The sequence below is a fragment of the Carassius gibelio genome, chromosome A7 (genome assembly GCF_023724105.1).
Source record: "Carassius gibelio isolate Cgi1373 ecotype wild population from Czech Republic chromosome A7, carGib1.2-hapl.c, whole genome shotgun sequence".
Classification (NCBI taxonomy): domain Eukaryota; kingdom Metazoa; phylum Chordata; class Actinopteri; order Cypriniformes; family Cyprinidae; genus Carassius; species Carassius gibelio.
The window spans coordinates 19,588,022-19,613,542 of NC_068377.1; the positions used below are offsets into that span (position 1 = coordinate 19,588,022).

At 38.4% G+C, this 25,521-nt stretch overlaps 1 protein-coding gene across 2 annotated transcripts in view; it reads left to right on the forward strand.

The window, feature by feature from the left end:
• LOC128016734 (T-cell immunomodulatory protein) overlaps positions 1-25,521 on the forward strand; it is a 128,304-nt gene that overhangs the window by 88,195 nt on the left and 14,588 nt on the right. For both annotated transcript variants that reach the window (XM_052601445.1, XM_052601446.1), the window contains exons 13-14: positions 12,743-12,786; positions 15,970-16,048. In XM_052601445.1, coding sequence (XP_052457405.1) covers positions 12,743-12,786; positions 15,970-16,048 — 123 coding nt within the window. The remainder of the gene's footprint in view (positions 1-12,742; positions 12,787-15,969; positions 16,049-25,521) is intronic.

Consider the following 25,521-nt stretch of genomic DNA (forward strand, 5'->3'; position numbering starts at 1 on the left):
TTGCGTGCTCTAAACACACACAGGTGGCAGTTGGAGTGTGTGTTTATGATGTGGATGAGTAAGTGTGTGTTGGCTATAGGCTGAAAGGGAGAACTATGGCAGCTGATTGCATTCCTGTTCATTTATTAGAATGCAGATGAGCCCCAATGAAGAACATCTGCGTGCTTTGTTCAGTCCAGTGCTCGTTCCTTCCGTGCCTCTGCTATCTGTCACCCTGGACCCACACACACACGTTACAACTGTACATGGGAACTTTTTCTTTCACTGTAGCAGATTGAATTTGATAAATTATTCACTGTGGTTTCAGTTCAGTTCTATCAGTCACTATAGGTTTTTGTTTGTTTGTTTTTTGCCTCATTAGACAGATGTAGTAGAGGATGACACTAAATTATCAGCGAGAGAAAGTGAAAGTTGTCACACACCAAACTCGGACTTGAGGAACAAGTTTGTCTTTTTGTGGTCTGACAAGGTTGTGCATAATTTAGAATTGTAAAATGTGGTGCATTTCATGAGTGTGAATGTGAAATCAACTAGCCACATACTGTTCTATCTATCACTCTCTCTACTGTATCTATCTGTCGTTCTGGCAGTCCGTCCATCCATCTGTCTGTCTGTCTCTCTTATGGATAATAATTAATGACAGCGAAGGAGGAAGTGTGTCTCTGTCTCGATCTCTCCTGTCTGACAGTGAGCACACACTCTTTGCTGAAACCAGCTCTTCCTGTGTCTGCCGGTTTTGATGGCTAGACTGTGCTCACTGAGACTGTCTCTGCTTTGTGTCTCTGACACTCTGGAGATAATCTTCCAATTCATAATCTGATTTTAGAGTTCGATTAGAATTGTAATTTAGTTTGTGTTTTAGTTTCTTGATCCCAATGTTCCAGATATTTATTGTTAGATTGTTTAATAATTTGATTTATTTTGAAGTTTGGGTGAGAAGCAGTGCTGGTTTGAAACTTGATAGTTAGTCAGGTTAGTAAGTCTCAGAACTAGCTGACTGAGTGGACTCTTTTCAGGGTTCAGTTCTTGGGTTTGAATTGCTTTAAAATGCAGTGATTCTGTGGGACTTGATTTAAGATGCATCCAAAATCTGTCTGTCTGTCTTGTCTCTGTGTCTGTCTGTCTGTTTGTCTGTCTGTCTGTCTGTCTGTCTGTCTGTCTGTCATCTCTCTTTCTGTCTGTCTGTCATCTCTCTGTCTGTCTGTCTGTCTTGCTGTCTGTCCGTCTGTCTGTCATCTCTGCCTGTCTGTCTGTCTGTCTTTCATCTCTCTTTCTGTCTGTCTGTCTGTCTGTCATCTCTGTCTGTCTGTCTGTCTGCCTGTCATCTCTGTCTGTCTGTCTGTCTGCCTGTCATCTCTGTCTGTCTGTCTGTCTGTCTTTCATCTCTCTTTCTGTCTGTCTGTCTGTCTTTCATCTCTCTTTCTGTCTGTCTGACTGTCTTTCATCTCTCTTTCTGTCTGTCTGCCATCTCTCTGTCTGTCATCTCTGCCTGTCTGTCTGTCTGTCTGTCTGCCTGCCTGCCTGTCATCTCTGTCTGTCTGTCAGTCTGTCTGTCTGTCTTTCATCTCTCTTTCTGTCTGTCTGTCATCTCTCTGTCTGTCTGTCTTGCTGTCTATCTGTCTGTCTGTCTGTCATCTCTCTGTCTGTCTGTCTTGCTGTCTGTCTGTCTGTCTGTCATCTCTGCCTGTCTGTCTGTCTTTCATCTCTGCCTGTCTGTCTGTCTGTCTGTCTTTCATCTCTCTTTCTGTCTGTCTGTCTGTCATCTCTCTTTCCGTCTGTCTGCCATCTCTCTGTCTTGTCATCTCGGCCTGTCTGTCTGTCTGTCATCTCTGTCTGTCTGTCTGTCTGTCTGCCTGTCATCTCTGTCTGTCTGTCTGTCTGTCTTTCATCTCTCTTTCTGTCTGTCTGTCTTTCATCTCTCTTTCTGTCTGTCTTTCATCCCTCTTTCTGTCTGTCTGCCATCTCTCTGTCTGTCATCTCTGCCTGTCTGTCTGTCTGCCTGTCAGTCTGTCTGTCTGTCTTTCATCTCTCTTTCTGTCTGTCGTTTTGTCTGTCTGTCTGTCATCTCTCTTTCTGTCTGTCTGCCATCTTTCTGTCTTGTCATCTCGGCCTGTCTGTCTGTCTGTCATCTCTGTCTGTCTGCCTGTCATCTCCGTCTGTCTGTTTGTCTGTCTGCCTGTCATCTCTGTCTGTCTGTCTGTCTTTCATCTCTCTTTCTGTCTGTCTGTCTGTCTGTCTTTCATCTCTCTTTATGTCTGTCTGCCATCTCTCTGTCTGTCATATCTGTCTGTCTGTCTGTCTGTCTGTCTTTCATCTTTCTTTCTGTCTGTCTGTCTGTCTGTCATCTCTCTTTCTGTCTGTCTGCCATCTCTCTGTCTTGTCATCTCGGCCTGTCTGTCTGTCTGCCTGTCATCTCTGTCTGTCTGTCTTTCATCTCTCTTTCTGTCTGTCTGTCTGTCTTTCATCTCTCTTTCTGTCTGTCTGACTGTCTTTCATCTCTCTTTCTGTCTGTCTGTCTGTCATCTCTCTTTTTGTCTGTCTGTCTGTCTATCTATCTAAATGTCTGTCTGTCTGTCCATCTATATGTCTGTCTGTCTGTCTGTCTCTGTCTGTCTGTCTGTCTGTCTGTCTGCCTGTCATCTCTGTCTGTCTGTCTGTCTGTCTTTCATCTTTCTTTCTGTCTGTCTGTCTGTCTTTCATCTCTCTTTCTGTCTGTCTGTCTTTCATCTCTCTCTCTTTCTGTCTTTCTGCCATCTCTCTGTCTGTCATCTCTGCCTGTCTGTCTGTCTGTCTGCCTGCCTGTCATCTCTGTCTGTCTGTCTGTCTGTCTGTCTTTCATCTCTCTTTCTGTCTGTCTGTCTGTCTGTCTTTCATCTCTCTCTCTTTCTGTCTTTCTGCCATCTCTCTGTCTGTCATCTCTGCCTGTCTGTCTGTCTGTCTGTCTGCCTGTCATCTCTGTATGTCTGTCTGTCTGTCTGTCTATCTATATATCGATCTGTATATTGAAAGTTCTATTGTTCTATCTATTGTATCATTCTATAATTAAGTTGGCTTGAGAGAGCCAACTTACTGATATTCTATTTAAACTTATTATTATTATTATTATTATTATTATTCTTCTTAGACTAAATTATCAACTCTAACTCCTCCTAGAGCTTTAACTCTACAGACTCCAAACTCGGACCAGCTCTTCAGACTAATCTCGCCGGGTGTGCTATATCTTTTCTAACTGATCGGACTTATACTTTTCATAAAACTGAAGATTAAAAATCATAAAAATCCCATAGACTTGCATTGAAAAGCCTCTGCTCATCTGAACATTCCGTGAACTCCAACTGTCAAAAATTCAAATCTAAACACACTGAAGCCCATTAGACTCAATCAGACTAACCTATGTACTATTACTAACCCATTCAAACTCATTCAAACTCATCTATCTATCTATATTCAAACTCTATCTATCTATCTATCTATCTATCAAACTCATCTATCTATATTAAAACTAATCTATCTATCTATCTATCTATAATCAAACTCATCTATCTATAATCAAACTCATCTATCTATCTATCTATATTCAAACTCATCTATCTATCTATATTAAAACTAATCTATCTATCTATCTATCTATCTATCTATCTATCAAACTTATATATCTATATTAAAACTAATCTATCTATCTATCTATCTATCTATCTATCTATCTATCTATCTATCTATCTATCTATCTATCTATCTATCATCAAACTCATCTATCTATCTATCTATCTATCTATCTATCTATCTATCTATCTATCTATCTATCTATCAAACTCATCTATCTATCTATCTATCTATCTATCTATCTATCTATCTATCTATCTATCTATCTATCTATCTATCTATATTCAAACTCATCTATCTATCTATCTATACTCAAACTCATCTATCTATCTATCTATATTCAAACTCATCTATCTATCTATCTATCTATTCAAACTTATCTATCTATCTATCTATCTATCTATCTATCTATCTATCTATCTATCTATCTATCTATCTATCTATCAAACTCATCTATCTATCTATCTATCTATCTATCTATCTATCTATCTATATTCAAACTCATCTATCTATCTATCTATACTCAAACTCATCTATCTATCTATCTATATTCAAACTCATCTATCTATCTATCTATCTATCTATTCAAACTTATCTATCTATCTATCTATCTATCTATCTATCTATCTATCTATCTATCTATCTATCTATCTATCTATCTATCCTAACAACATGCTAGTCATGCTAAAAATCATGCTAGCAACATGCTAGTCGCATGCTAATCATGCTAAAATCATGCTAGCAACATGCTAATCATGCTAAAATCATGCTAGCAACATGCTAATCATGCTAAAATCATGCTAGCAACATGCTAGTCGCATGCTAATCATGCTAAAATCATGCTAGCAACATGCTAATCATGCTAAAATCATGCTAGCAATATGCTAGTCGCATGCTAATCATGCTAAAATCATGCTAGCAACGTGCTAGTCATGCTAAAAATCATGCTAGCAACATGCTAGTCGCATGCTAATCATGCTAAAATCATGCTAGCAACATGATAATCATGCTAAAATCATGCTAGCAACATGCTAATCATGCAAAAATCATGCTAGCAACATGCTAGTCGCATGCTAATCATGCTAAAATCATGCTAGCAACATGCTAATCATGCTAAAATCATGATAGCAACATGCTAATCATGCTAAAATCATGCTAGCAACATGCTAGTCGCATGCTAATCATGCTAAAATCATGCTAGCAACATGCTAATCATGCTAAAATCATGCTAGCAACATGCTAATCATGCTAAAATCATGCTAGCAACATGCTAGTCGCATGCTAATCATGCTAAAATCATGCTAGCAACATGCTAGTCATGCTAAAAATCATGCTAGCAACATGCTAGTCGCATGCTAATCATGCTAAAATCATGCTAGCAACATGCTAATCATGCTAAAATCATGCTAGCAACATGCTAATCATGCTAAAATCATGCTAGCAACATGCTAGTCGCATGCTAATCATGCTAAAATCATGCTAGCAACATGCTAATCATGCTAAAATCATGCTAGCAAAATGCTAGTCGCCTGCTAATCATGCTAAAATCATGCTAGCAACATTCTAATCATGCTAAAATCATGCTAGCAACATGCTAGTCGCATGCTAATCATGCTAAAATCATGCTAGCAACATGCTAATCATGCTAAAATAATGCTAGCAACATGCTAGTCGCATGCTAATCATGTTAAAATCATGTTAGCAACATGCTAGTCGCATGCTAGAAACATGCTAATCATGTTAACATCATGCTAGCGACATGCTAGTAACTTGCTAATCATGCTAGCGACATGCTAGTAACTTGCTAATCATGCTAACGACATGGCTAGTCACTTGCTAATTATGCTAGCGAAATGCTAGATACCTTGCTAATCATGCTAAGTACATGCTTGTCACATGATAGTCACTTGCTTGTAATGCTAACAATATGTTAATCACTGTCATTTTTATACTTCTTAAACTTAAATCTTTTTAAACTTTTTAAACTTTTCACATTTTCAAACTATCTATCTACCTATATATCTAACTATCTATCTATCTTCTGTCTGTCTATCTATCTTTCTATCTATCTATCTATCTATCTATCTATCTATCTATCTATCTAGCTATCTAGCTATCTATCTATCTTCTGACTGTCTATCTATCTATCTATCTATCTATCTATCTGTCTATCTGTCTATCTATCTCAGACTGAAAACCATCAAACTTAAAACTTTTTAAACTTAAACTTTTCAATCTTTTCAAACTTTTCAAACTTTTTCAGACTTTCTGGTCAGGCTTTCTCAAGCCAACTTAAAGTTTGTCTTGACGAACTTTTTTATCTAGTTCTATTCTACTATTGTAACATTCATCCAACATATCTATATGTCTGTCTGGAAAATGTTTTTCAAAAATTTCCAACTTTTGTTTCAAACTATTTTTTGAATTCTACTTTTTCAAATTAAAGTTAAAAATGTAATTGTTTCCTGTTTACTACCTTAATTTTGGTAAGAATTTGCTCAAAAGCTAGAGAACATAGAAGGCATTTTCAGTTCAATTGTGAATTGTGCACAACCTGGCAGCTTCAATAAATCCTTTCCACCTCTCAAATTGCCATTGGTCGGTCAAACAGATAGCCATGCCCCAAACTCATGCCATTAGTTAGTCAGTGAACATCTCAAACAAACAGAGCCACATTAAATTATGGTTCACTTGCTTATCTCCATTAAGATGGATTAGTATTATTTTAGCATAGACACTGCAGCTTTAAGTGTGTGGAGAGTATATTTTTAAGTATTTTTAAATATTTTTTGTTTGTTTGTTTGTTATTGAGGCAGAATGATTAGGTGATGGGGGACTGAGAGTGCTGCTTGTTACTGTAATCACTGCCTGACCTTAGCCAAGACTCAGAGCCAATCATATAGCTCTCTGTGTTCCTGCTGGGTTGGAGTAAGGTAATGGATGTAATCTCCCGACTCCAGGCTGTGATCTCACGACTTTGAAAGCACCTGGTCACCAGTTTCCTGGACTAGATTAAGAGTGACAGGTATTATTCCAGCTTTATGAAGTAGTGCACCACCACCTCTGATGGTGTAATAATGTGTGAGCGTCTGTGTGGGGCAGCTGTTATGAATGACATGAGACACAGTCACTTAGGGCATTGGTGGCATCTGGTTTACCAGTCCGGAACAGAACAGCAGGCCTCATGTCCAATTTCACAGCCATCACATCACGGCTATTCCATTGTTTCTGAGAACTCCTGACAGATTCACTCGGCGAAATCAACCAATGTCCTGGGAACAACTGCAACACTATTTGGATCCGTTTGTTTGGTCACAACAAGAAAAAGCTAATTTAAAAACAGTAGAAGCTGTTAAAACAGAATCATGTCAGATATCTGGAATGAGGTGTTCAAATGAGGAAATTGTTCACGTAGCCTTATAAGCTTATCAAGATGTCGTCATGATTTGTGAACCATCATACGTTTTTATTGAATAGTTTTTTCAACTGTCCCCTTTAACGCTCTATATTTCCCCTCAGCTTGTCATAGAAGTTTAATGACATTCCTGTCGCTGTGTGATTAGTTTAATTTCTTTGTATTAGAGAGGTTTACAGGATCTCCAGATGAAGCCTGCAGAAGGAATAGAGACAAATGTCGAGTCTTATCTCTATATGAAGGCTCACACTATGCTCTGACAGTAAACAAGCGCCTTATTCATGCAGGGAGTTCACAAAATGGCATTTCATTGGGATTAAGCACGTTTAGATGTATTCAGTGCTAAACCTTCTGTTAATGGTTTTATGCTGTACTCTTAGTTGGGCACTGCACAGCAGTACATGCACACACACAAACACACAGACACAGTGCGAGTGTGTCATGACCGTGCATTTCATGCTTCAGCTCAGTGCACAAGCCCTGCTGGTAACTTGTCATTGATAGAGACATTTCCACTATGTGTGCATGTTTCATTATACTTTAGCGTGCGTCTGCAGGCATGTCAGTTTGTATGTTCAAAATGGTGGTCAATATTAGCCACACATTCACAAACACTAGCCTAAAATGTATCTGACAGCTTCAGGCCAGCAGGATGTCTGTCACAAAGAGGTATATAATACCTGGAAAAGGTTATCTGCTTGCTTGTTGCAGGACCCAGAACAGTATACTACCATTCAAAAGTATAGGATCGACACATCAATACAACAAGGATGCATAAAATGTATCAAAATGAATCAAAAGTGACAGTAAAGGCATTTACTTTGTTACAAAAAAAATCAGTTTCAAATAAATGCTGTTCTCTTGAACTTTCTGTTCATCAAATATATGTTATGTATTATGTAGGGGTGTAACGATACGCGTATTCGTATTGAACCGTTCGGTACGAGGCTTTCGGTTCGGTACGCGGTACGCATTATGTACCGAACGGTTCGTTGGACTAATTAATTAAATTTGGAAAATAAAAAAGGTGTGTGAAATATAATGTTATGCGTTCAACAAGGTAGCCCAATAACCCAAACGACGTAACAGGCAATGCCCCTGACACCCCCGAAGAAAAAAAAACACCAACTTATATGTTTATGTTAGGCTACTCAGTCAGGCGCTCGCTCACTCAGTACGCGCTGAAGGCTCGGTACGGAGCCCCGCACGTCACCTGTAGGAGAGAAAAAACATCAATCCGTGGCGACGGTTTTGCAATCCGTCCCCTCAGTTTATAAACCGTGCTCATGAATTAATAAACTGTTCACTCGGTTTAACAAATCGTACCCAGGATTAACAAACCGTGCCCACGAATTCCCAGTCCGTGCGTTTAGATTGTGTAAACCGTACCCTCGGTTTTTGAATCCGTACCCACGAATTCATAATCCGTGCGCACGCTTTCGCAATCCGTTCCCTCGGATTTGAAAACTGACACGCATTTTACACTTAACAGTGAAACATGCATCTAACTCCGGCAGGTGGGGTGAGGTGGGTGGAGCTTAGTATAATAAAATCACAAAAATAAGTCTTCATGTTAAGAAAGAATTGTACACAAGCATTTCCAAAACTGTCCAAAGGTTATTTAAAAATAAAGCAATTCACAAATTATTTTATGACAAATATTTTTACTGTCTTGTACTCATTTATTTAGCCTACAAATTAAAATTATAAAAAATAACTTTATTTTTATTTGTATCATTATTATATATTATTAAACAGGTTATGCATAAGAATCTTTTATCCAAAATAACTTACAAAAGAGGAAAAAATTACTCCAGAGTCAGTCACAATGCCAGGTTTATTGCACAATAATAATCAAGTGCTATTATAGATTATCAGCAATTGAACAAGATTTTAATGCGCATCTTTCTTATTAAATCTTTGTATTCCACCTCGTACTACACTTGATAGAGAATCACTTAAGACACTTTGCTGTAAACCTATTCCACATAATAATATTCAATAAAACTGTATGTTAACACGTAGGAGTTTGCTGCATGAATCCGTGAGTACGGTTTACAAATCCGAGGGAACGGATTGCGAAAGCGTGCGCACGGATTATGAATTCGTGGGTACGGATTAAAAAACCGAGGGTACGGTTTACAAAATCTAAGTGCACGGATTGGAAATTCGTGGGCACGGTTTGTTAATCCGTGGGCACGATTTGTTAAATCGAGTGAACAGTTTATGAATTCGTGAGTACGGTTTATAAACTGAGGGGACGGATTGCAAAACCGTCGCCACGGATTGATTTTTTTTCTCCTACAGGTGACGTCCCGGGCTCCGTATACGGACATCACCGCAGCGAATGGTGCATTTACGTTATAGCCGCGGATATGAGACCTTACTCTGTAGTGGAAAACGCAGGTTTTAAGAACATGCTTAATGTAATTGAGCCCCATTACAATATTCCTTCACGAGCCCATTTCAGACAGACCGTAATTCCTGCTTTGTTCCAAAAAACATAAGCCCAAATAGAGAACCAATTGAGTAAAAACACACTAAATATAAAGAGTTATAGAGTTCCATATAAAAAGAGTTACATCTTTGTATTTGTTCATAACCACTACAACAATATTACATTTAATTTTTAAAAAAAAAATTATAAGGAGCTATTTTTGTTTTATACAGTATGCTGCTAAGAAAACACCATAGAAGATGGGTAAAGAATAGCTCCATCATTGTTCAATGTAAAAAAAACACATACTTTGTTAGTTTTAATAAATAAAACATTTTTAAAAAAAATCAAGGAAATTTATCTGCCAATTTTTTCTTTTTGCTGTATCTAAAACGTACCGAACCGTACCGAACCGAACCGTGACATCAGTGTATTGAACCGAACCGAACCGTGAATTTTGTGAACCGTTACACCTCTAGTATTATGGTCTCACAGAAACATTGAGCAGCACAACTTATATACAGTATTGTTCAAAATAATAGCAGTACAATGTGACTAACCAGAATAATCAAGGTTTTTAGTATATTTTTTTATTGCTACGTGGCAAACAAGTTACCAGTAGGTTCAGTAGATTGTCAGAAAACAAACAAGACCCAGCATTCATGATATGCACGCTCTTAAGGCTGTGCAATTGGGCAATTAGTTGAAAGGGGTGTGTTCAAAAAAATAGCAGTGTCTACCTTTGACTGTACAAACTCAAAACTATTTTGTACAAACATTTTTTTTTTCTGGGATTTAGCAATCCTGTGAATCACTAAACTAATATTTAGTTGTATGACCACAGTTTTTTAAAACTGCTTGACATCTGTGTGGCATGGAGTCAACCAACTTGTGGCACCTCTCAGCTGTTATTCCACTCCATGATTCTTTAACAACATTCCACAATTCATTCACATTTCTTGGTTTTGCTTCAGAAACAGCATTTTCGATATCACCCCACAAGTTCTCAATTGGATTAAGGTCTGGAGATTGGGCTGGCCACTCCATAACATTAATTTTGTTGGTTTGGAACCAAGACTTTGCCCGTTTACTAGTGTGTTTTGGGTCATTGTCTTGTTGAAACAACCATTTCAAGGGCATGTCCTCTTCAGCATAGGGCAACATGACCTCTTCAAGTATTTTAGCACATGCAAACTGATCCATGATCCCTGGTATGTGATAAATAGGCCCAACACCATAGTAGGAGAAACATGCCCATATCATAATGCTTGCACCTCCATGCTTCACTGTCTTCACTGTGTACTGTGGCTTGAATTCAGAGTTTGGGGGTCGTCTCACAAACTGGCTGTGGCCCTTGGACCCAAAAAGAACAATTTTACTCTCATCAGTCCACAAAATGTTCCTCCATTTCTCTTTAGGCCAGTTGATGTGTTCTTTGGCAAATTGTAACCTCTTCTGCACATGCCTTTTTTTTAACAGAGGGACTTTGCGGGGGATTCTTGAAAATAGATTAGCTTCACACAGACGTCTTCTAACTGTCACAGTACTTACAGGTAACTCCAGACTGTCTTTGATCATCCTGGAGGTGATCATTGGCTGAGCCTTTGCCATTCTGGTTATTCTTCTATCCATTTTGATGGTTGTCTTCCGTTTTCTTCCACGTCTCTCTGGTTTTGCTCTCCATTTTAAGGCATTGGAGATCATTTTAGCTGAACAGCCTATCATTTTTTGCACCTCTTTATAGGTTTTCCCCTCTCTAATCAACTTTTTAATCAAAGTACGCTGTTCTTCTGAACAATGTCTTGAACGACCCATTTTCCTCAGCTTTCAAATGCATGTTCAACAAGTGTTGGCTTCATCCTTAAATAGGGGCCACCTGATTCACACCTGTTTCTTCACAAAATTGATGACCTCAGTGATTGAATGCCACACTGCTATTTTTTTTAACACACCCCTTTCAACTAATTCAACTAATTGCCCAATTGCACAGCCTTAAGAGCGTGCATATCATGAATGCTGGGTCTCATTTGTTTTCTGAGAATCTACTGAACCTACTGGTAACTTGTTTGCCACGTAGCAATAAAAAAATATACGAAAAACCTTGATTATTCTGGTTAGTCACATTGTACTGCTATTATTTTGAACAATACTGTATATATATATATATATATATATATATATATATATATATATATATATAATATTATTATTATTTTTTTTTTTTTTTTTCCACCAAATCAACTTAACATCTAAAGATTTCTAAAGGAGTATGTGATACTAAAGATGATGGAATGGCTGCTGGAAATTTGGCTTTGCTATCACAGGACTAAATTCAATTTTAAAATATATTCAAATAGAAAATGGTTATTTTATTTACAGTATTACCTCTTTTACTGTGTTTTTGATCAAATAAATGCAGCCTTGGTGAGCATAAAAGAGTTCTTTCAAAAACATTGACCATTTTGACTTTAACTCTCTGTTCTTGTCTTCCAAGCACAAACAAATATATAAAAAATAAAGCAAAACTGATAGACCGGGCATGAATGAAAAATGATTTCAGGCTTCATGTCACACCTCTCTTTCACCCCTCAGTGCATACAAAGCTACACATTTGATTTCACAATCCTAATAACTCATGCAGAACATTTGTCCGTCAGGCCAAATATGGAAAACGATAAATTTCCAAAGGATGAGAAGTGATAAAAACATTTTCAGAATTAGTTTTTCCGTCACAGACTTTCAAAGTCAACTTTTTTTTCAATGTCCTTTCCATTTTCCCTTATATAATTTATGCTGGTGTTCTTCCATCCTGAACTTTCTAATTCGCCATGTCTGGAAATAGTGCTGCCTGTCACTGCCAGTTTAAAAATCTAATGCTGAGTTTAGATAAAGACAGATGCACAAGAACACAGATGGCTCTTTGTGTGCCACTAATGAGCAATTAATGATTTTTTACTTTCCCTTACATATGTGCTGTTCTCTAACACAGTCAATTTTGGTCTCAAGAGAGGCAGAGAGTCTGGCTCTTATTTCACACCATTAGTGGGAATTTAGTGCACATTTTGCCCAATTCATTTTCTCTAGGCATAAGTCCTGGCTGAAGATGTGTGCTGGAGCAGAGTTGCTGTTAAATTGTGTGCTATTAGAGGAGGTGAATGTACGGCTGCCCGTGTTTATCACAGTGTTGTGAAGTGGATCTAAGACGGACACTGCAATCAACCTGTCTAATCTAAGGGCCAGATGTATGGGACACAGTTATGATTGTCTTTATCTCTTCCTCTCTGTAGTGCTCAGTGGCCTGTGCTCCAATGACTGTCCAGAAAACGTCAAGGTGAGTTCTGATCTGTTTTTGCTCTTTCATACAAGACACTCAACTGGAGTGGGATGTGTTTGGCATCACCAGGCCCTTTCAGAATTCACACCCATCATTCACAATGTTCTACACATTCCCTGCCTGTAGCATGTTTGTTAATATTATATGGGTATTTTGGATTTAATTTATTTTTCTTTACTACATTTGAGTTGAATATGCTTTCGGCAACCTATAAGGCTCTAACCACTGTTATTTTTCCACCAAATCAAAGTAAAAATTGTGACTAATCAGCCAAACAGGAGAACTTCTGCCAATGCTTTTACTTACAAAATGTGAAATATTAGCTGAATAATCAGCCTTTAACGATAAGAGTTCAGTCGAGCACTACATGTAGGTAACTCTTATAAATATCAAACCTGATTTTGATTGCCTGACTTCTGTCACATTATCTTTCTTCCTTTGAAGTCATCGACTAGCTGTGGAGGTTGTGGACGAGTGAGTCACAAAACTGTCCTCATTCTGATGAGAAGAAGGGCTTTTATGTTCTCACTCTTGTTTTCTCACTCTTCTACGCTCTCTCCATTTGTGTGAGAGCACTTCTGTACCTTGTTTTCTTTTCGATATACACATAATCTTCTTTCTTTTCTTCTGTCAGTGCCATTGGCAGGGTCCCAAAGCACGACATTACTCTATTAATACATGAGCGACACACACATTCACACTCACAGACCTCTGTCATCCTTCATAACGAAGAGAGAATAAAGCTTCTGCCCAGCCGTTCATCCTCTACTTTAGACATGCACAAACACACACAGACACACAGGCCATGTTGCATGTGTTCTCTAACTTAGTGATATGCTGAGTGCAGACAGTTAACCCTGAGGCCAGTGGATAGCAGAGGGCTCTGTGATTTAATGAGATGGGCCGCACTCCTGTCTCGCTCCGGCTGGACCTCTGACATATATGTTATACAGTCTCATGCTAAATTAATATTCAGATGCAGAAATGGGGATGTTAGTGCAGATGAATTCATATGTTCTAGATTGTAGCCATTTGCATTTGTGCTATTTTCGCAGTGTCGCATGCAACACACAGTTGCACATCCTGGACGATCACAGCCAGTGTAAATCACACTGAAGTAGGGAGGAAGTTCTATTTTCTAAATGGATGTTATAGATCTTATTGTGAATAACTCGTTCCTTCCATGTGTATGTTTCTTTCTTCATGTGACCCTGTAATGTTTAATCAAAATGCGATAACTGGACCTTCCTGTGAAAACAACAGACTTCTCTTTGGTTATCGTCTCCAATAATTTTGTCCGCTTAAACCTTTCCCCTGCAAGCTCACGCTTATCTCCCTCCACTTGTTGATCTCAAAATCCAATCGACAGCAGATGAATAAAAGAATCACCACAAGGTATATTTACACTTTGATTTGAAAGAAAACAGCGCAACCTTATGGCACGGCTGACTCAGAAGAGCGTACACTGCCTGCGTCGTTCAGCTCATAATTTCTAAAATGGGGCTATGGTGATCTGGAGAGAAACAAAACAGAGGGTTTGTTAAGTAAATTCGTTATTTTAGTTTTCTCACGAAAAAGTACGAAAGTATTCTCGTCGCTTCATAATGTTACAGTTGAGCCACTGATGGCAGATGGACTTTTCTTATGACGTCTTTCATACTTTTCTGGACTTTGACAGTGTAACTTATTTGGCAGTCTATTAGACAGTCACAAGCCTCCCGGTTTTCATCCAGAATATCTTAAATTATGTTCTGAAGACGAACAAAGCTTTTACGGGTTGGGAACAACATGGGAGTAAGTGATTAATGAAAAAAAAAATCATTTTGGGGTGGAGTATCCCTTTAAGGCACAAAACTGAATGAAATTAAATATATATTGTAGTAATAAATCTGATGTTTGACGGACTATTTAAAGCATTAATTTCAATGAATGCCCAGCATGATTAATATTTAAAGTGTGTGTCATGATAATTAAAGGGATAGTTCACCAAAAATGAAAGTCATTTATCATGTGTCTCTACATGCTGAGTGAAGAAGCAATTAAAGCAGCGACACAAGTCATACACTGTGATGCTGTGTTTTGTGTTGTAGTCAGTTACACGTGTTTTGTGTTTTAATATCTATGAATAAACTCTGTGCTGGATGTTGGCAATGGAATAGGTTGTCAGGTCCAAAGAAGTGTATGGGGCTTCAGGTCTCACTGATGTCAGATTCTCTGGCCGTGTAATTTGCCCTCATTGTTGTCTTTGTCTGAACATTTTTTATCTGTATCTGATGCTGCCAGGTCTTCCTCTCCCTCATTTGTGTCAGTTTGGCACTGGATGACTGAGAGCTTCAGCTCCAGGATTGTCTCACTTCCTGTCAACATTGTCTATTGGCTGGATTCATCAGTAACGATGGAACATAATCTACAACTAGGGAATCATTTCACCCCTCCCCACCCATAATCATGCCCTACAAATACATCCGTTTAAAAATGTATGCCCACTTGTTCCTGGCATGCTGTTCATTTGCAGTTCCCAGGGTTATTGTCTGCACAGAGAGAAGTATCCATAATGGAGAAGCTGTCATGTAGTAGGTCTGCTCCATCTCCCCGGTGCTGAGCCAGTTCTGGCCCCACGTTCCTCCTGGATGCTGATAGATATCTCTCATGTGTCTCAGTATTTGAGGGAGGCTGGAGCCGGGCCTGTGTGTTCTATGTGGTGATCTGTGTGGACTCAAGTCTGAAAACACACAAACTTGCAGACAAGCAGTCAGGGTCAACATCATCACCATCAGGCCAATATCAGAGGTCAGAGTAGCTCCAATGTTCTGGATTTTAGCAGTCTGCCAGGAAACAAAATCATATTAGCAATTTCCCAGGCTACTACAATGAGCCTTTCCCGGGAAGATTTTATTGATATTATCGGATATGTGGTTGAATCAGTTAACTCTAGGTTTTTTTGCATCGTCTGAACATCTACTGTTTGCAGTGAGTTTTTTTTTCTTTTACTACACTACACTATTTGCAATAGACAATTGACTTTTTTGGCCTGCAAAGTTATTTTTCTAATTTGAGCGCACCTTTAGTAGTGTTTTTGCTTTTGATTTTTCGCTTCTTGAGTAGTTTTATGATTTTGTTCAATTGTTTTGTATTTTATTGTATTGTATTTGTTTTTAATCACTTCTATCTATCCCACAGCCCTTTGGTGTGAACCAGCCTGGCCCGTATGTCATGTACACATCGGTGGACTCGAACGGTTATCTGAAGAACGCGTCTGGTGAGTACACAGCTCAGAAAAGATTAACACTAGATGGAAAAGACATCACACATATCTCTTTACCCAGCATATCCTGCCTCAGGAAGGTAAGATAAGTCAACCTCAACACACTACAGTTACCTGTCCCGACTAGTTCATTACTTTTTATGGATCAGACTAAACTAGTCTAGGATTATTTTGAATTGACCTATAAAAGGCTTGTTCTTGGTACACTTTATCCTGGTGTTAATTCTAAAATCTGTTCTGGCATGGTGGAAAGAGTATGAAAATATTCTACTCAAGTAAAAGTACCATTACATTCATTACATTTTACTTACGTACAAGTAAAAGTACCAGTCTGAAAGTCTACTCAAGTAAAAGTACCATTACATTCATTACATTTTACTTACGTACAAGTAAAAGTACCAGTCTGAAAGTCTACTCAAGTAAAAGTTACAAATATCTAATTAAAAATCTACTTGAGTACATTTTAACAGTGAGAGGGAGACAAAAATGGGTTAGGCCAAGTGCGATAATTAAACACATCTGATCCAGCTAATCTAATCATTCAGGCTTATTTGTAAAAAGCAGACTAGAAGTTAAACAGGAGTGGATACCATGGATGTCAATTTATTTGCTATGTTCAGTAACGTAAAAAATGCTAAACATAGCATAATTGCTTTAATATTGATTTGTATGAAATAGCCTAACCTACAAGAACGACTTGGATTGATGTGAACACCAACAAATGGGAATAATGCTCAGAATGCTTGAGGATTAAACATCTCCGATGATTCTCATCGCCATGGATTGTTTTTATCGGGTTACAAGAAATGGTAGGATATGGATTTAATTGCGAACTGTTAGTAAGCTACTGATTTTATTATGATTGATCATGCTAGCTAAGACATTTGAGTCCACACGCGTCGAACTAGAAGAGACAGCCTGGTGAATAATCTGCATTACAAAAAGAAAAAAAAATCTTTAAAGGTTATTCACGATTACATATTGGTGCCAAGGTATCTGGTCTTTATAGTGCTTTGTTATGTGGAGCTGTTTGGTAAATCATGATCTAAACAAGGAAGAACGCCATACATTGTAACTCAATTTGAGAGCTCCAAACAAAGTGAAAGAGCAGTAACTGGTGTTATACGGTGCTCTGCCTTGGTTTCTCTGTGGCTTTTCGAAGTTACGGTTGAGACGACCCATTATTTTCTTGGAAAAACAAAAAAATTGACTCAAGATACGTATACACATGATAAGGAATGTCTTCAATGTCCCAAAAATATCAATAACAAATTTTCAACAGAAAATCTAAGTTACGGTCTTTTGCCTTTGCATGGCAGAATACTTCAAACAAAATATACTTAAATAAAAGTTAAATTACAGATTTTAAAAACTACTTTAAAAAGCAGAACTACCCAAAAAAGCTACTCAATTACAGTAACGCGGGTAAATGTAATTTGTTGCTTTCCACCTCTGCATGGTACATTGTGTGAAGGATACACACAAATGCTCTGGAGAATTTACCTTTTTTTACTGGATTTTACTGGATTGACATTTGTTCGTGAGAAATTAATTTCTGTCCATTGTCACACCATGTTCCATAAACAACAGGTCTAAAATATTGTTTTCCAATCTAGAGCAAACTAGAGATTCTGTAACTATGCACACTTCGGTATGACGTTTGCGTTACCTTGTTTCTTGATTGCTTAGTATTTTATATATATATATGTGTGTGTGTGTGTGTGTGTGTGTGTGTGTGTGTGTGTGTGTGTGTGTGTTTGTGTCTGTGTCTGTGTCGTATGTTTTTTTTTTTTTTTGGCCCTTAGGGGATATCCGACTGACTAAGTTCAAGATCATCTGTTCCACCTTTCTAAGAGCAGATGAGATTAAATTCCTCACGGCTCTGACAGAACTCCATCACTTTGGTGTAAATGGCTGTTTTCCAGAAGCCTCTTTTGAAATACATCACTGACTGAGTTCTCAGTGGAAGCATAACATAAACAGAATGAATGTTTCTCTCACGCTGTGATTCTGTGTGTGTGCCTCCACTGGGCCACGTGCATGTCTGCATCTTCTGTGCAGACCGGTTCTGTGTGTAGTGTGTGTGTGTGTGTGTGTGTGTGTGTGTGTGTGTGTGTGTGTGTGTGTGTGTGTGTGTGTGTGTGTGTGTGTGAGTGTGTGTAGACTGTGCTAAAAATCATCAGCAGAACACGGAGTGGGATGTGACAAAGCTATTTCAAAGATAAATGGCTAAAAGGACAAAAAATATTCTCAGATAACGGGAAATAAATGAATTTTAAGGAACTTGTGTGCTTCATGCTTGTAGAAGAAACTGATATCTCCTTTTTTAAAGCAATTATGTCCTGCTTTTAAAAGCTGGACCAGAGTTTCTGAACTTGTCTTTGAGTTCTGTCCAATCAAATTATAGCCTTTCCTAGCTAGGAAAGGATTTCACTCTCTCTCATTGTCCTCTTTATCTTTGTTCTTTCCTCTCTAATTTGAAGAGAGAAAAAAGACACATCTTTAGGCAGACAGAGCATTCATGAATGTTTATTGTCATTAAAAAAAACAGTCTCAGAGTTAAATGGCATATGCTGGCATAGTGGTCCGTAATGAAATCTCACTGTAAAAATGTTCTTGATTTGTCTTATTGTGCACCTCTGAAGCAGAATACAAATGAGCAGAAGTGCTTGGCAGTGTTTGCTTCTTAATAGTCTGAGTATGAAATTCAGTATGAATCTCCGGCTTCACCTGCTGTGTGTCAGGTTTGTTTTGATTTTCAGGTCTAATGTGTTTCACAGAACTGTTAATCTGTCTGTTAGGAATTTGCTTTATATATGTACTCTATAATTTGCTCTATCTATCTATCAGTGGTGTGTAGTGGTGTTCTGAGATAAGGCCGCAAAGTCCTCAAAAAGGCGGGATTTATTGCATGAACCAATCACAGCTAAATATAACTAGTCATATCCAGTCAAATTGTAATGGAGGCATTGCCTCCTCTCACTCGACTTTTCCCCATTCATTTTCAATTACCCCCCACCAAACTCACTGCACACTCTGTTATAATGGGTATGTTAAAACTCAATGGGCTCAGGGGAGGCAGGAAAGAAGCGGTGTAACCTTACCTTACTGTAACATTTCTAAAAATTACTGTTTTATGCACTTTTTTTATTGTTAAATTTTGTAATTTTGAGGTTGTTTTATTTTTGAACTACAATTTTTTTTTTCTCATCCAATATAGACACAGCCTCCTTTGCCTCCTCAGAGGAAATGTCCCTACTGTCTATCGTTCTATCTGTCATTCTAGCTCTCTATCATTCTGTTTGTCATTCTATCTACAATCTATCGTTCTATCTAGGCTACTTTATCGGTTTATGTCCATCTGTTGTTTCATCTCCATGTATCATTGTATGTCCATGTCTTTATATGTCCATTTTTAATTCTGCCTGTCTTGTCTGTCATTCTGTCGATTGTTCTATCTGTCGTTCTACATATCTGTTGTTCTTTGTGACGTTCTGGTTATCTTTGTCTTTGTATCAATCTATGTAGAGCTGCACGAGTAATCGAATGTGATTTTTTTTTTTTATGCACATTTTGTCAGTAAAGCCGGTTCTGTGATCAGTAGTAAATCTCCATCACGTGCTTTCAGATAAAGCAGCATTTACTACACAGAGACGTAGTTCACTGACAAGATGCGCATAATAAACGCAGTTTTTGCTTAAACGCAATTGCGATCAAATTTTGTGCAGCCCTGATTTCTATGTATGTGTGGTTCTATCTGTCTTTCCTCCACACACTGTTTACCATGTGAAGAGTTGAGGAGTGACAGGGAGTTGATGGCATTCCCACAGAAAACAGAGGAATAGATAAATAAAAGCAATCACCATTTCAGCACAGAAACTGTTAGTAGAGCTTAGTGGCTATCGTCCCTCCTTGATCTGATGCTGAACTTCTAACTACAGTTCTGTGATAAATGTCCTGTAATTGGAGAGATTGTGGCAGGGTTTTTTTCTGGGGTCAGCTGAAGGACAGTAATGGGGTGTATGTTGTACGCGGAGTGGAGAACAGGTCAGGTCGTATTAGGACCCTTATTCCCTCAGGCTCTCACTGGCCAATAATGAAACATAGCACAGCAAGACTTATTGCACATTCAGACTCGAGCTCAGGGCATGGGGACGGCAGTATTTCTGCTGCTGTCTGCATTTGCTCTCCCTCTCTCTATTTGAGGACAAAGTAACTGAAGACAAAGTAACCACCAATGCAACAATGTAACCACAGATACCATGAAGGCCACATAGTTAATGTACTGTCCTGATAACGGTTTAAAATAAGTAGAAAAACAGGCCTACCATTCTTTGAAAGTAAGTTTAACTGGAACACTGAAAATAACTCGGTTTTAAATCAGCTTGAGTTTTTTCTCAATTGGCTTAAATGAGGAGCAACCTACAGTATCTATTCTAAGCTAACATCTCTTCCAGCAAGAAATATAAATATATTCTTTAGATCAATTACAAACGAATTAGGACTATGCCTCAAACAACCTGTGACAATTTAATTAGTCTATCATTTAAAAATGTGTTGTGTACCATCACAAAACTATGTAACGCAAAATATACTGTATATGTATTAGATTTAGCATTAACCCTAATTCATTACTGCATTTATTTTCTTCTTTTCATTTAATTTGTTTTGCTTCAGTGGGATTTTATGTATAGGCTGTAAGTAAATTGTCGGGAGTCGGGTGGGGGGCATCCTCTCCACTCATATCTGAGGTACTTCATAAGGTACCTCAGAGGGTTCTGTTTTCATGATTGTATAATTGGACTGACCCTTGCAGTACTAAACTAATGAATGAGAGTTGTAGGTTAACAGAGAATGTGAGCAGAAAAAGGTGAAGTATGGAGGCAGACATGAGGAGGGAGAAGGGACGCTGACGCAGAACGAGGAGAAGATGCAGATCAATGAAGGGCTTGAGACTGTTCTCATTAATTAGCCAAATGAATAGGCTGTATAATAAACAGCACCTCTGAATCATCACAGTGAGGAACACACACAGACACACTGTAACATGTCCCACACACTCATATATAGGCACAGATGGAATCTGCTAACTTTTTAGCATTCCACCCATTGGATTATTTTAAACTTTATCAAATAGTGTTCCTGTAGCTCAATTGGTAGAGCACTGCGCTATCAAGTGCAAGGTTGGGGGTTTGATTCCCCGGGAGCACATGATATGTAAAAACTGATAGCCTGAATGCACTGTAAGTCGCTTTGGATAAAAGCGTCTGCTAAATGCATAAGAAAAATGTTATTCAATTTTAATTTTAATATGTTAAACGGAGCTGATATTTCTACTCTCTTTTTGGAAGCTGTCATTTTAATGACATTTAAATCAGCCATATTTAAAAGGTTTAATTCATGTTGTGACTGAATTAAAGCAGTAACACTTGGAACACTTCTGAATAACCATATTCTTTTAAGGTTAAGGGATCCCTTAACCCCTCACCATTCCTAAACATGACTACTACAGCGACTGCCTTACACAGATACACAATGGAGCCTTTGAAAGCCACATCCATTAGCGGATCCCTAATATATCTGCTCATAGACGCCACTTTCCAATGCTCCCATGTGTATCTGTGTAAGCGTTCAGTGAAGAGTGCGAAGCGATGATCATTGTAGCCAATCGCAGACGTGTCTGTTAAACAGTGCTCAAAAAACGCTGACGGGAAATGCTTGAATCATCCCATTTTTAAAATGTAAGTACCGACTGGTACTGACCTGTTATAATGAATGTTACGTGTAGCTGTGCCTTTATTTAGTGCTGAGAAACAGATTTTTTTTTCACTTCGTTTTACTACTCTTACTCTTTTTTCATGCTGAAGAAACAATATAATCACTAGTATCTATATTTTTATTTGAGAAGTGCTGTTGTCAAGAAAAGAAAAGAGAGCGTTTTAGACCCCACTGAATTTAATAAGAGTAGATTGAACTACTGTGAATGAATTACCCAGTTCTGTGTGGGCTTGCTTATATCCAAAATTACAATAATCATATTGTACAAGTCTAATGTCTCTCAAGTCCATTCACCATCTTCCTCTCTCTCTTCCTGATTCACACTCTCATATATGTGCCGTGCCTGCTGCTGAAGTGAGAGGTCCGTTTAGTATTGATCACAGCTTTTGTCCCTCTCTGAATCTCCCATAGCAAATATAGACTTCACCCATTCACAACTCAAAAAATGATCCCCTTTTTCCTGCTGTCTTTATCCAGTGTCTCCCTTGATCAGAAAACACTCTGTTTTTAAATCACACAGCATTAAAAATATGAGAAGACGCTCTCCTGCTGACAATGAGTGTGTATATCTTTGTGATGGTGATCTGGATCATCATGGTGTTGGAGCAAAAGAAGGGATCTCTGCTGGTGTTGGCACGTCTCTGTCTCTGGTTATCACTCCAATCCAGCAAAATCACAAAGAGAGCACATTCACACCCATCACACATACCGTATCGTCTGCTTCCTCTCCGTGAAGAGCGACAGAGAGAATGACAGTGATAATGACCTTTGTTGGAGCCTTTTTTCTCTGTAATTGATCTGAACACCACATTTTTCTGCTAGGACAGTTTGAAGTCCTTTTATTATGTTCAGTGCATATAGAGAGAGAGAGAGACCCATCTGACATAATGCAGTTATTTCTTCTATAATTACCTCTCTTGATAGCTTTCTTTCTGTCTTGCTTTTACAAGATTCAAAGCAGCTCTATGGTGTGATACACAGGACTATATGTTGGCCAAGCATTAGTGATCATTAGATACATATAATAGATATCGATGACAGCAGAACCTATATCAAATACTTATATCAACATAACTTTGAATATCAAATTAACGTTGAATAGCAACATAATTTTTTCTAATGGCAATATATTGCACACCTTCCAGTTTTCTGAGGTTTCACACTGCTAATATTATTCACTTGGATTGCAAAATATTTGTGTTGGTTTACCATTTTCTGCCTCTTTTGTTTATAGTAGTTACATATAAACTAGCACATATTCGGCTCTGCAAAATTGTTGGATTGGTTTTGTATTGTTAGCGTTGCTCTCTTGGTAGGTTTGGATTAAATGAAGGATCTGTTTGTAACTTAGGGTTAGGCAGGTTTAGGATTCAATGGCCTCTTCTGAAGATTTCAAAAAAAAAAAAAATTAACCTACTGCTCAACACTAATATTTCAATAGCAGTGTTAAAGGGGTAGTTCACCCAAGAATTACAATTTGTCCATCTTCTACTCTCCATCAAAGCATCCTAGGTGACTTTCCTCTTTTAGAATAAAAGCCTTTCAATGGGGTAAGCGGGTGTTTGTTGTCAACAGTTCAGAAGACGTGAAATAAAGTGCACGCATCTGTAATAAAACATCCCTCACACGGCTCCGGGGGGTGAATAAAGGCCCCCTGTAGCGAATCCATGCAATTTTGTAAGATAAATATCCAGATTTCGAATGTAATAAACACTTTATTTCTCTCTTCTGCTGACTGTGGGGAACCAGAAAACATGCAGGTGGATGTTGTAGTTCGTCAGCGCTGCATGGTTAGTGACGAGCGCGGAGAGAGAACAAAACAAAACACTCGTCATGAATTAGAAGCACAACATCATGTATTCATATTTGGGGTGAGATTTACTAAAATCTGACGTTGGGCTGTTTTTGTATCATTTAGTCGGTCCAGGTTCTTTCCTTCCCCACTCTCTCTGCACTGGATGTCATTCTGGCTTTGAGTGGCCATATTTTCGCTCTGCTGTTTTCTGTGACATTAGCGTGATGAGATGGAAAATGCTGCTGAAGGCCTCTGGAACACTCCACTTATCTCCCTCAGAGCAGACACGTGTCGCTACACACAAATCAGTGTCTGGATCAAGCCGCCATTTTGGCTCTGTGGCTCGGCGAGCGGCTGTTCCTCTCTAACCTCTCTAATCCCTCAGGCCCAGGCAGCATCGCCACCATTTGTTCCTTTTATCGTTCTACAAGCGCCCAATCGACAGGGCAAAGAATGGTTTCTATAGCGACAGTGGACCCAAGATCATTTAACAAACGAGAGATGATCCGGGCTGTTGGGTTTAGGCTGAGAGTGTGTTTGTGTGGACACTAGAATCTGCTTTCAGTCTTTGTTTATATACTAATGAACTGTGTTGTTTTCTTTCCATCTGTTTATGAAGTATGTATTGTGGCTAGCAGGCACGTTTTTAAAGTTAGAGACAGATACACTTTTTCCCACCCACAATCCAGAGTGCTTTCCACTGGCCTGTTGTTTGTCAGATTGAAGCTATTTTCTTTTTTTCCGTGCATGCATTAGAGTACATCCTCTACCAAAATGGTCCTACAGTTGTAGTTAGAGTAAATATGTGCCCGTACACTTGTACAGGCTGTGGGTGAGTGAGTGTGTGTAGGAGGCGAGCTACAGCTCTATTAGCTCGTCTTGTGCTCAGCTAGCGGAATTTCAATCCTCTTTGATTTTTTGGATGCTGTCGCTCATATGATCAACCTGTATGTGTTGATGTACTACACTAAACCCTCAGCTAAACAACATTATATATAAGAGCTTTTCAAACTGGGATCCAGGGATCCTCAGTGGGCCACAAAGATTTCTGAAGGACCGTGTGATGCTGAACGGCTGGAAATTCAGATCTGCCATCACAGGAATGCATTACATTAATAAATCTATCTTAAAATAGAAAACAGATATTTTAGTTTATTTATTTATTGTGTGTGTGTACAGGTATATATGGTTTATGAGGACACAAATGTGTATTACATGGGTACTACATTGTAAACATGGTTTATGAGGACATTTCCTGGGTTCCTGTGTTTAAAGGCTTAAAAAAAAACCTACAAAACTGTGTTTTATGAAATTCAAAAATTGCTAGTAGTTTTCTGTAAGGGGTAGGTTTAGGGTTTCTATAGGGCAATAGAAAATACAGTTTGAACTGTATTTTAGGTCAAATAAATGCAGCCTTAATGAGCATGAGGTTTTCTAGCCACTTCTATCAAACCTCTACATTTAATCCAAAATGGCTCTGGAAGATAAATTTTTTACGTGCTGAAAATAACGCATGTCACACTGTTTATCAATTTGCACTGGCTACCAATAGCTGCTCGCATATAATTCAAGGCATTGATGTTTGCCTAAAACCACCCCTTGATCTGCCCCCCTTTACCTAAATGCATTACTTCAGAGTTATGTGCCCTCTAGAAGCTTGCGTTTTGCAAGTGAACGATGAATTATTATGCCATCTGAAAGAGGCACAAAATCACTTCCACAGACTTTGTGTGTGTGTCTGTTAGGGGTGTAACGATACACGTATTCGTATTGAACCGTTCGGTACGAGGCTTTCGGTTCGGTACGTGGTACGCATTATGTACCGAACGGTTCGTTGGACTAATTAATTATATTCTAAAAAAAAAATTGTGAAATATAATGATATGCGTTCAAC